This window comes from Chiloscyllium plagiosum, unplaced genomic scaffold (assembly GCF_037043375.1).
Source record: "Chiloscyllium plagiosum isolate Xiang-an unplaced genomic scaffold, Cpla_swu_hap1 HiC_scaffold_1, whole genome shotgun sequence".
Taxonomy (NCBI): domain Eukaryota; kingdom Metazoa; phylum Chordata; class Chondrichthyes; order Orectolobiformes; family Hemiscylliidae; genus Chiloscyllium; species Chiloscyllium plagiosum.
Window position 1 is genome coordinate 76,778,661 of NW_028270139.1, and position 13,295 is coordinate 76,791,955.

Genomic DNA, 13,295 nt, shown 5'->3' on the forward strand with positions numbered 1-13,295 from the left:
CATGACGTGTGCTCTTGTTTTGGAGCTACTAAAGTTTAGAAATGATCTAGATTTTGATCAAGTGAAGGTTGTGTGATAGATGGTAATAGCTTGTGAGGGGCTTGTCCTAATTTTCATGTGGTAAATGAAAATTAATTTGTAAGTCTTGTATGTAGATTGTATAATGCAGAGGAAATCTAGATTTATTCATGACATAAACATAACATTTGGTTTAATTCTCTTTTTAGTGACCATCATTGGTGGAATAGTTTTCCTGGCATTTGCACTGTCTGCCTTGTTCATCAGTCCAGACAGCGGGTTCTAACAAGAAGTTTTTCAGGAGTGCTGACCAGTATCATCCATTTCCAGACATGAATTCTGATATTTATCAATGTACAGTGTAACTGCAGAGGACCTGTGCCTCTTGTATAGTTTACGTCTTTTAGATTCTGAAGGCAAGTCTTGAATTATTCAACCCAAATGACCTCACTCTGTATGTTTCAGTTTCTGTATAATTATTTCAATATGTTGGTGCCTCACCAGATAAAATATATAAATGATTTTTAAAATGTCGGAGCTTTGGACACTCTGACACTAAAGAAATCCTTTCTTTACAGTGGTTTTCTGCAGTGAAGTAAACCATATTGCGGTACAATCTTTTTTCAAAAAAAATCTCAACTACTCTGTTTGGAGGACTCCCTTTGTCTCAATTTGTCCATTTTTCTTCACATAAAAGAAAGTAGTTAAAAACATTCTGTGATGCTGATTCTCTCCAAAAAAAATGGGCCTCCATTACATTAATTGTAGGGATCATTGTATTCTCGATTGCAAATGTTATTTTTTTAAGGAATCTTGTATAACTGCTGATGCCTTGCCAATAAGTAAATACTGTTGGGTCAGGTTTAAAAGGGCATTTTAATGCCTTGGTGACATTAACTTGTAATTATTAGAATTGTTTTAGAATTCAGGTAACTAGGTTTGTGAGAAGATTGTTATTAGTAATCATTTAAATTGCACTTGTGATGATTATGCAAATTAATGCTCTTCTGTTGTCAATGCTGAGCTGCAGGTCTGGCAACCTCAGTTGAGAGAAAAACAGTTAATACTTTAAGTGCTGTGACCCTTCTTCAGAACGTCGAACAACGAAGAGTCACTGGATTCCAAACGTGAACTCTGCTTTTCCTTTAACATATGCTGCCAGACCTTCTGAATTTCTCTGCTCTGTTTTTGTTATTGCATAGCATTGTTCTGAGATTAATTTATCAAATTCTGCCAAATAGCAAATTCCTATCATCTTCCAATCTATTTGAAAGCAGAGATGGCTTGAAAATGAGGATGTATAATTAATGAATATAAATTGCATAATTACTCCATAGTTATTACCTGATTTTAAGTAAAAACTTGATAGCATTGCAGTTGTGTAAAAAGAAAGTACTATTACATTATCTTTAGTTTACAAGACACAATTACATGAATGCTAGTGTCAGGCATGCAGTTTAACATCAAAATGTACAGCATACTTTTAAAAATGCATATCCTGGGTCAGTCTCCATTTTATACTCCTCTTGCTATCTTTTGAGTTTATTTTTAATTTTGCATTAAGGACTTTAACTGTTTCACAAATGTAAATAGTGTAACCAGTCTCAATGCAATATGCTCTTTACTGGCAAGACATTTTGAAATGATTAAGATTGGAACTGAAAGCTAGGATTACTTTTCTCTTGGATTTAACTTCCTAGATATGCACTTGCATGTGGAAATATTTCAACGAAAACAGAGTTTTATACTGGAAATAAATATTTCTATAATGTGAACATTTTCAGTTTTGCATAAGAACTGTGCCTTAATGCACAGGGATTGGTAATGTGGAACAGTGTTTACTTTGGACTGATGTAAAGTTCATTGGCTATATTATATGAAAGGACTATTTGTACAAATGCTGTTTTTTGTACCACTGGCCCACAGAAAAAATGCAAACCCAGAGAGAAGAAATCCTTATTTGGCAGCTCATGCTGTGGTCCATGAGGGAATTGGTACTATGGAAATTGGAAAGGGAAAATTTTAACACCAGCATCTTAATACATTACAGTTTCAAGGAATACATGTCAGAGGATAAGTGCTAGTGTTACAACAATAATCAAAACTCTAATGATTTAATTATGTATCCTGTTGTGTTTTATGTTCTAGTGGTGGCCCTACATTTTTAGAATTCGATTCAGTGCTGAGATCAATAACTTTACACATTGTAGAGTCATTTTGAACAACTTTACTTTTTAAAACATCCACTAAGGTACTTAACTCTGCAGCAACTGAATAATGTTTGATAAATACTGGAACTTGAATTTCCAGTTCTGTTTTGTGGAGTTAATGCAGTGAATGTCAAATAGCGTTTTTGACAAGCAGTGCTTGGCACAAACAGGTTCTCATCTAATTTATCTTTATCCATACAGAGTAATTCTGAGCTTTTGCAATAAATGAAATTTGAACATTTAGTTTTGTCACTTGGGGGTCCTCCTCAGGCCTTGATGTGTTCTACCATTAACAGACTCTGTCCAAGTCCTAGCAGAGTCTTCCTAAAATGACTTGCAAGCAAAATCTCATACAAAAATTATGCATCTGACGAAAATGATATAATCATGTTTACTATTGATTTAAATTCTGGTGGTGCAAACATACTTGTAAATTTAGATGCAGTGCTTTCTTTAGTTTCAACTATGGTCCTAAACGTCTTAACTTTTGAACTCCCAACATTCTGCTAAGTTATACAAATTAGTTGGTTCACAGAAGTGAAAGTAAATACTTCATTGCACTGTTGGATTAGTTTATACAATCTGTATGCTGAAATGTTTTTGTGAACACAGCTTTGCAAAATTGTGCAGAACATTTTCTTGGTAAAATACAAAATTATAAGAAACCAAGACTTGATTGTACAGATTAGATTTGTACATATTGCTATTATCAGTGGCTGTACTTTTATTTGAAGTATAAAAGGAAAATCCTCAAGGTCACTTTTTTATTTCTAAAAGTCATTGCATATTGTTTCAGCAGTTATTCTCGCTCCTCCTCTTGCCTCGCCCCCAAATCTTTCACCCTTCCCCAATCGTTGTGTTTTGAAACAATGTATATGCAATTTGGGTGCAGATTTACTTTTATTTTTAGCACCATGAATTAAATCTGGGAGGTACAGTTCATAGTGGGCTCACATCTTGTGCAATTCGTAAGGAAATAAAAAAGTTTTACATCATAGAGCTTTTTCTTTTTTTTATACATCACTAGTAATAAAGCCATAAATTGTGGTGCATTTGACACAATGCAGCAAAATCTCTTTTTTTAAATTTTCAGTACCTCAAAAGAGCTAAATCTGATGTAGCATGGTGGCACAGTGGTTAGCACTGCTGCCTTACTGCGCCAGAGACCCAGGTTCGATTCCCGTTTGCACATTCTCCCCATGTCTGCGTGGGTTTCCTCCGGGTGCTCCAGTTTCCTCCCACAGTCCAAAAAAAATGTGCAGGTTAGGTGAATTGGCTATGCTAAATTGACCGTAGTGTTAGGTGAAGGGGTAAATGTAAGGGAATGGGTCTGGGTGGGTTGCTCTTCGGAGGGTCAGTGTGAACTTGTTGGGCCAAAGGACCTGTTTCCACACTGTAATTAATCTAATCAACACCATTCTATGGTTAAATGATGAGATGTAACTATGGGGAAAGATATTCTGCATTTAATCTTTTTGGTCTCCCATCTAAGTGTTCATAGAACATAGAAGAATACAGCGCAGTACAGGCCCTTCGGCCCTTGATGTTGCGCCAATCCAAGCCCACCTAACCTACACTAGCCCACTATCCTCCATATGCCTATCCAATGCCCGCTTAAATGCCCATAATGAGGGAGAGTCCACCACTGCTACTGGCAGGGCATTCCATGAACTCACGACTCGCTGAGTAAAGAACCTACCCCTAACATCTGTCCTATACCTACTCCCCCTTAATTTAAAGCTATGCCCCCTTGTAATAGCTGACTCCATACGTGGAAAAAGATTCTCACTGTCGACCCTATCTAAACCCCTAATCATCTTATACACCTCTATCAAGTCACTCCTAAACCTTCTTTTCTCCAATGAAAACAACCCCAAGTGCCTCAGCCTTTCCTCATACGATCTTTCTACCATACCAGGCAATATCCTGGTAAACCTCCTCTGCACCCGTTCCAGTGCCTCCACATCCTTCCTATAGTATGGCGACCAAAACTGCACACAATACTCCAGATGTGGCCGCACCAGAGTCTTATACAACTGCAACATGACCTCAGTACTCCGGAACTCAATTCCTCTACCAATAAAAGCCAGTACGCCATATGCCTTCTTCACCGCACTATTTACCTGGGTGGCAACTTTCAAAGATTTGTGTACATGGACACCAAGATCCCTCTGCTCATCCACACTACCAAGTAACCGACCGTTAGCCCAGTACCCCATCTTTTTATTACACTTACCAAAGTGAATCACCTCACACTTAGCTACATTGAACTCTATTTGCCACCTTTCTGCCCAGTTCTGCAGCTTATCTATATCCCGCTGTAACCTGCCACATCCTTCCTCACTGTCTACAACTCCTCCGACTTTCGTATCATCCGCAAACTTACTCACCCAACCTTCTAACCCCTCCTCCAGGTCATTTATAAAAATGACAAACAGCAATGGTCCCAAAACAGATCCTTGCGGAACACCGCTAGTGACGGCACTCCAAGATGAACATTTGCCATCAACTACTACCCTCTGTCTTCTTCCAGCCAGCCAACTCCTAATCCAAACCTCCAACTCACCCTCAATGCCATACCTCCGTATTTTTTGCAGTAGTCTACCATGGGGAACCTTATCAAACGCCTTACCAAAATCCATATACACCACATCTACTGCTTTCCCCTCGTCCACCTCCTTAGTCACCTTCTCAAAGAATTCAATAAGGTTTGTGAGGCACGACCTGCCCTTCACAAAACCATGCTGACTATCCTTGATCACATTATTCCTATCCAGATGTTCATAAATCCTATTCCTTACAATTCTCTCTAAGACTTTGCCCACAACAGAAGTGAGACTCACCGGCCTATAGTTACTAGGGTTATCCCTACTCCCCTTCTTGAACAAGGGAACCACATTTGCTAGCCTCCAATCTTCTGGCACTACTCCTGTAGACAACGAGGACATAAAAATCAAGGCCAATGGCTCTGCAATCTCTTCCCTTGCTTCCCAGAGAATCCTAGGATAAATGCCATCAGGCCCAGGGGACGTATCTATTTTCACCCTTTCCAGAATTTCCAACACCTCTTCTCTACATACCTCAAAGCCATCCATTCTACTTAATTGTGACTCAGTACTCACATTGACAACAATGTCCTGTTCCTGATTGAATACTGACGAAAAGTATTCATTCAGTGTCTCCCCAATCTCTTCAGCCTCCACACGCAACTTCCCACTACTATCCTTGACTGGACCTATTCCTACCCTAGTCATTCTTTTATTCCTGACATACCTATAGAAAGCCTTAGGGTTTTCCCTAATCCTACCAACTAAGGACCTTTCATGTCCCCTCCTTGCTGCTCTTAGCTCTCTCTTCAGGTCCTTCCTGGCTACCTTATAACTCTCAATCGCCCCAATTGAACCTTCACGCCTCATCTTTACATAGGCCGCCCTCTTCCATTTAACAAGGGATTCCAATTCCTTATTAAACCAAGGCTCCCTCACACGACCCTTTCCTCCCTGCCTGACGGGCACATACTTATCAAGGACACTCAATAGTTGCTCCTTGAACAAGCTCCACATATCAATTACACCCTTGCCTTCACTTGAACAGCTTGATAGTAAAAAAGCACAAGTATGAACGGATTTATTGTTACATATATCTAGAAGATAGTGAAAAGTGTTTTGTTTCCACAATCCAGCATCATTGAGCTATAAAAATAAATTACTTAAATAAGAGATCATCATTTGTTCAAACTAGGTCTCAAGTATGACTCCATGGCTTCTCAAGGTTATTGTAACTGTCCCAGTCCTTAAGGAGTTCTGTTCCAGCAACAGCAATACTGATGCCCCCAACTCTCAAATCTGTGTCAGACAGCAGCTCGGTTCTGGGCCTACTGTCACCAGGCATCTCCACTGGAACCTCCACCATCAAGCATCAAGAATCTAGACTCCAGGCCTGCTCACATTGATCTGACCACTCCTGCCTCCAAGATGAAGAAAGAAAAAAGCAACAAAGAAAAATATGTAAAGAAAAGCTAGCCTGGAGCAGACGGGCTCCAATAAGCCTGAATTCTACCTATCGTGTCAGGGCTGCCATCTTGATAAGTTAAATATCAATGTAGTAATTATTATTTTGTGACTGAGTCACACCATTCCAGACTTTGAGTTGAACTAGAAGTGAGATGAGTAACTGTCCCTGACATTAAGGCTACATTTGACAATGTAGCATCAAGGAGCATGAGTGAGATTGGAGTTGATGGGGTGAAGGGAGTGAGAAACTGTCTGCTAGTTGGAGCCATACTAAGCGCAAAAAGACATTGTTGGTTACATCCTGTCAGTTCAAGGTCATTACTCTTAAGAATTCCTCAGTGGTATCCTAAGGCTAACCATCTTCAGATGCTGTTTCAATGACATATGGTCATACATGGGGATGTTGATGATTCTGTAATATTCAACACCAATTGCTTCTCCTCAGGGACTAAAGCAAATTGTATTGTACGTGAACAAACCTGGACCACATTCAGGCTTGGGCTGACAAGTGTCAATGACCTGACAGAATCTAACTCTAGTTCCTTGATGTTCAGTGGCATTAACATTGCTGAATTCCAATTATCAATTTCCTGGATGTTTCTGTTGACCAAAAACTAAACTGGACTAGCATGCAAGTACTGTGTTTATAACAGCAGGTGAGGGGCTAGGGTTTCTATAATAATCTACCTCTTGCCATCTCCATGCCTGTTTGCCATCTGGCAGGACTATTGATGGTGAGTGTGTAGCAAAATAGAGGCATTCTGAGAGAGTAGGAAGTGCAGAGTGCTTAGTAGATGTGAAAGTTTAGAGAACCTTTAAGTAAAGATGCTGCATTGAATGGTGAGCTTGGTAGACCATTAGCCTTGGTGGGAGGTGTACAGTTACAGATTGTGTGTATGAGGTGGCAGAGATAAAACATAACCTTGCAGAGTGCAGAACCTTGTTAACCTTTTTGCAGTGTGTTGGACACTGTACCGACCCTGGTGGCTACTTGGAACAAGGTAGTTATTTCCTTTGCTGATCCATGCAAAAAGAGGATGACCATCATAGCCACAATTTCAAAGACACCCTAACCTCTGAAATTCCTGCTTTTAATCTGCATAAATCTGAAATTAGAAAAAGGGACATAGGGTCAATATCCAGGTGAACAATTCTATTTACATCCAGCCTGTCACACCATAGAAATTTCAATAAGGTCACCCAAGTCTTCAAAATTCTAGAGAATACAGATGCAGAATCCTAAATTTCTAATCATAATTACATCATCAAGGGATTAATATGCTTTCTGCGGTGGCATGCTAGCTTTTAGTGATTCATGGATTTGGGCTTTACTGGTTGGGCCAGCATTTATTGTCCATCTATAATAGGCCTTGAGAAGTTGGTGATGAGCTGTCTCCATGAACTATTGCAGTGTATTTGGGTAGGTAGACCTATGATGATAGGGAGAAAGTTTCAGGATTTTGACCTAGTGACACTGGAGTAATGGTAAGAGATTCCCAAGTCAGGATGGTGAGTGTGTTGGAGGGGAACTTGCATGTGATGATGTTTCGATGTATTTGCTCCTCTTGTCCTTCTAGGTAAAGTGTTTGTGTGTTTGGAAGATGCTGTGTAAGTAGCCATGGTGAATTTCTGCAGTGCATCTATTGGTGGATAAGCATACACTGCCGTTATGGAGCATTGGTGAGTAGAGGAAGTGATATTTGTTTCTGCTTCACTCTTAAAAGTGCTCAGCTCCCCATCATTGAGGATATTTAACTGCACACCACAATTCATAACTTGATAGGGCAGAACTTTGATCTGATCTGTTGGTTGTAGTACTGATGTCTCCACAATTGCCCAGTTTTGTGTTGCTAGCTATATGTGAAGTCTGTGACATTTAGCACAGTATGAGTGACACGTGATATGACAAGTGTGGCCTCAATGTGAAGGTAGGGCTGAATCTCCACAGGACTGTGTTGTAGTCACTCAAAACGGTGCCATATTCAGCTGCATCTACAGTAGGCAGACGTTAGGATGAGGTCAAGAATGTAACTCTCTAACCTGCAAAGCCAGCTGTGTTCTTTAGGACTTGACCAGCTTGGTTAGTAGTAGTGTTACTGAGTGACTCTTGGTAGTAAACAGTGAACTTTGCCACCCTCAGTGCTTCGCCCATGGTTTACTTGTTGCATTAGATTTAATAGGGTCTGGAAGCAATCCCAAGGCAAGTTCTTCCTAACTGTGGAGAACAGAAAACAGAACACTTGATAAAGGTATTCAAAATCATGACCGATCTAAGCAGATAGAGAAATTGTTCCCAGTTGTGGATGGAATGAGTGTCAAGAAAGACCTCACACGATATTAAGGTCTGAAATACAGTGCACGAATGTGTGGCAAAAGAAGGTTCAATTCAGGCATTTAGTCTAATTTTTTTTCTATTACCTGAAATGAAAGAATGTTCACGGTTACAGGAACAAGGCAGGGGAATTGCTGATTAGGAAGGCCGGTGTAGGCACAATAAGCTGAATAACCTGTGTTGTTAAGGACACAAGATTACAGAGCAGGAAACAGAAGATTGATCCTCCATGGCAAACTCCGACATCAGAGAGATGAGCAAGGCAACATAATATTTTAGCACCAGAACGATTAATGAGTTTAACTGGCCAGCAAATTATAAGATCCAAAGTGAATACATTCCAGTCTGTTTCAGTTACCTGTGCAATCAATACTTTGCCTTTAGGATTGTTCCAGCTGAACAAATAATTTGAAACTTCACCAGGCTGCAGTCCAACACATACTTGGTATTTCTATAGTTTAGCCTGTTCCTAAACTCTCAGGTGTTATCAAAAAGTGAAAACTGTGGCACTCTGCACTCGACAAAACCAATTTCCTCCTCAATTTCTTAGTTGCTTGGTTTGGGAAGCATGATTATGGGTATCATTCAGGCAGAGTTTATAAAATGTGCTGTGTTAATGTCACCAATTTTGGAGTCTGCAAGATGTAGACAATAAAAAAACTCATTTAGTTTTCACAGCAGTGTACCACAAAGATTTTGTTTTATTTATAATTATCATTTTAAATTTTAATACTATTAAATTTATCACTCTCTCATTTATATGATCTAAGAATGTATTTTTGGCCCTGCCAATCAAATTAAGCACTTGAATCAATGTTAATATTTATATCTTAAAGCACAGCATTTTTGCCTCGACACTGTCTAGATTGTGTCTGTTAGTACTCTTCCTCCAAGTTGTATTTAATCTTAATTTCTAATTTGACCATTTGAAAGACTGTTCAAAAACAGTATAAATTTATTTTGAATTAAGATTAGGACTAAAAGTCATTAAATCACTGATTATTTCTTTCAAATCAAAATGCCAGTATTACCTTTACAAAATTGTAATTTAACATTTAGAATCATAGAATTCCTACAGGGTGGAAAAAGGCCATTTGGCTGATTGGGTCTCAGCAATCCAATGAAGAGCATGCCACAACCACCTTACCTGCACATCTCTGTTCTGTAGGAAGAAACTTGAACACCTAGCAAAAATCCACATAGACAATTAACCAAGGCTCAAATCAAATCTGGGTTCCTGATACTGTTGGGCAGCAGTGCTAACCACTTAGCATTTATAATGTGGAATTCAGTGGCTAATAGCGAATCTTTGGTTAAGGAAAATAGCATTTCTAAAGTTCCTTGGAACTTTTTATTATAGCTGCTGCATTCTATGTCTTATGAACACACAGCTTAAAATTTTCATCTGAGAAAGTCACAGTTAATGGCACATTATGGTGTCAATCTGGAATTTGCAAGGTCTAATGTTCAGAATTTTTACAAAATTCCTTGACAATATCATACTGAATATTTCCTCCCTGTTAGATTACATTATATTTTAGAAATATAGAAGGGCCAAAGATTTTCTTGTTACTGATTTTATATATTTTGGTTAAAAGTCTAGTTTAGGAAATAATGAAAAATTAAATTAATATTGAATCGACGTCAACATTTAAACAAATGTCTTAAGTAATACAAACCCGTGCAAGATCTTATAAGAATACTGCACGTGAAATATACACAATTTCTGTAAATAAACCATTATGTTGTACAGTTTAACATAAAATGAAACAATAATATATTGCAGTAGTCTTGACCAATTCAGTTGTGAATTAAGATGAATGAGAAGAGAACAAGAATCTTCAGGTGTGCTGTATTCATAAAACAGAAAAGCAGCCTTTTGAATAATTTGATTAAGTATAACACAATTCGTGCCCATTTTATCCCATTAGGCAATAGTAAATAAACTGACACGTTAGCACCTGAAAAAGTCAACATGTAGATGTACTGTACTTGAGTGAATGATAGAGTAAAAGGCAAACTAATCTTTGCCCCTTTACACAATAAAAGTTAAAATGTTGAAACCTTACAAATAGATTACACTTTCATGCAACATAAAAATTCTCTCAACATTTCCTGGTTATTTACACAATATTTAACAGAATTTGTACAATAAAGAACACAAAATATCTAACACATTAAACTATCCCTTCAATTCTCATTAGAATGGTTGAAAAAAAAATGAAATACTGTAGAGATAGCAGCCCAATAAATATCATTTTCTATACAATTCAAAGAAGCAGCTTATGTTTACAAACACAATTGTCAATACATTAGTGCTTCCATTTTACTGAAATTGACAAATGTTTGTACTGTAAATAGTGGGCAGTGCAGTTTCACAGATTATAGCAGATAGAACTGCTGACCACAAATCAAGTATTAAGAAGTTCATAATGATCCTTTAAATCAAAAACCTGTACAGTACATCTTTTTTCTGCTGCATTAACTTGTGATAATAGTGAAGCTCTGTAAGCACTTTATGTGCTTTTTCAACTTTGAAAGAAAGCTGGTGTATTCAAAGTTAGCAGCTGACTTCAAAGCACCACATTCTTTTAATAATGAATTAACGTTGGAAGGCTGATTTTATATAAATCCTGTTACAGTCAATGTCTCCTGTTGCTTTTTAAAAATGATTACAGGTTACTGTGACTGTGCTTTAGAAGGATCCGATAAGCTGCGAGTCCTGTGCTGAGACAGCTGCTGATGAGTGATAGTGTTCTGTTGTAGAGGGAAAGTAGCTGATAGAATAAACTGGGTAGACTGATTACTGTGAAGCAATCTAGAGGTCTAAATTAAAAGAAAAACAAACATAATTTTACAGTTAAAACAAAGCATTTTATGTACTAGAAACATGCAGAATTTCAATAGCAATCTGTTGAAGCAGAAAATAAGGGCCGGTTGACAATTAACACAACAAATTATGATTGCAAACAAACTGACTCATTGACTAAATTATTTTTGACTCTGATTCATAGAGATGTACCTGTTGTAGAGGAAGGAAGTGGGAAAATACCATCTAATATTCAGAAAGTCCCATAACTATATTTAGGTGAGTTTTAAAAATCAATTAGGAAAATCTTATACCTTTCAGATCATTTGTGGTACAGTGGTATAATCACTGGACGAGTAATCCAGAAGCACAAGCTCATGTTCTGGAAACATAGGTTTGAAATCCACCATGGTGAAAATTAGAATTCAATTTTAAAAAATGGTGAATGACAAATGTTGGAATAGCCCATCAGGTACACTTATGACCTTTTAGGAATGGCATGTTAGTCTCATCAACATGCAAGTCCAGACTACATCAGTGTGATTGTCTGTTGACCACTCTCTGGGCAGTTAGGGCTAGGCAATAGATTCTGATCTAGCCAGTGGCCCCAACATCTGATGAATGAACCTTGCCAGGACTAAAGTTACCCTTCAGGTTTTCACAACGCCAGTGGCAGAGTATTAATCCTATAGAGATGGTCACTGACAAGTCCTATGATTGGTATTAACAGGAGCACTCAGCAGAAACTCAACTGAATTGGAGGAACTACATTGGAAATAATCTTACAAAACAGGAAGTAATGTAAATAAATAAAATGTATTTAAAATTAAATGAAGAAAGAATTATATTAAAAATATTCATAAAGCCCTAAACGATCATCTCCTTTAAACCTTTTTCTCAAAAAGCAACACATCGTTTAAAGTGCTGGAACATCAGTAAAAATGCAGAACTAATTAAATTATTATGTTTGACAACAATTCCTTGTGTGCATGCTTTAAAATGAGTGAAGTACCGGAGGGCCACTAATGTGCCTTTTATTAAGAAAGGCTGTAAGAAGACCTTTAAATTTGACATCAGTGGTGGGTAAGATGTTGGAGGTGATTCTGACAGATAGGATTTACATGCATTTGGAGAAGCAAGGATTGATTTGATTGACTTTTTTGAGTAAGTAACCAAAGCAGTAGACAATTTCTACTTGAATTTTAGTAAAGCCTTTGACAAGGTTTCACATGATAGATTAATTAGTAAAGTTAGATAACATGGAATTCAGGGTGAGCTTGCTAAATGGACTCAGAATTGGTTTTATGGTAAGAGACAGAGTTATGGTGCTGGGTTGTTTTTCAGACTGGAGGCCTGTGACCAGCGGTGTTCTCCAGGGATCGGTAATGGGACCACTTTGTCATTTAAATAAATTATTTAAATGAGAATTTAGGAGGCATGGTTTGTAAGTTTGCAAATGACACTAAAATAGGTGGTATAGTGGGCAGTGAAAAAAGGTTATCTAAGATTACTAAGGGATCTTGATCGATTGGGTCAATGGGCTGACATTTTGGTAATAGAAACAAGGATGGGACTTACGCAATTAATGGTAGGGCCCTGGGTGGTACTTTAAAACAGACAGACCTATAGGTTCAGGTACATAATTCTTTGAAATTTGCATCACAGGTAGACAGTGGAGTGGTTAAGAAGATGTCTTGCACGCTTGCCTTCATTGCTCAAGCCTTTGTATAGGGGTTGGGAAGTCATGTTGGGGTTGCACAGGGCATTTGGTGAGGCTTCTTCTGGAATACTGTGAACAGTTCTGGTCATCCTGTTTTAGGAAGAACACTATTGTTGGAGGGAATCCTGAGGGAAGGATGTACATGTATTTGGAAAGGCAAGGAGTAATTGGGGATAGTCAACATGGCTTTGTG

General features: G+C 38.1%; 2 protein-coding genes across 5 annotated transcripts in view; one reads left to right on the forward strand and one right to left on the reverse strand.

The window, feature by feature from the left end:
• Nucleotides 1–3,225, forward strand: part of tmem165 (transmembrane protein 165) — a 30,688-nt gene extending 27,463 nt beyond the window's left edge. Inside the window, exon 6 of the mRNA XM_043690738.2 lies at nucleotides 228–3,225. Coding sequence (XP_043546673.1) covers nucleotides 228–304 — 77 coding nt within the window. The 3' untranslated portion in view covers nucleotides 305–3,225. The remainder of the gene's footprint in view (nucleotides 1–227) is intronic.
• Nucleotides 3,226–9,237: 6,012 nt separating this feature from the next.
• The window catches only part of clocka (clock circadian regulator a), a 142,654-nt gene continuing 138,596 nt past the window's right edge, over nucleotides 9,238–13,295 (reverse strand). For all 4 annotated transcript variants that reach the window (XM_043690694.2, XM_087988202.1, XM_043690703.2 and 1 more), the window contains one exon: nucleotides 9,238–11,399. In XM_043690694.2, the coding sequence (XP_043546629.1) occupies nucleotides 11,253–11,399 (147 nt within the window). In that variant the 3' untranslated portion in view covers nucleotides 9,238–11,252. The remainder of the gene's footprint in view (nucleotides 11,400–13,295) is intronic.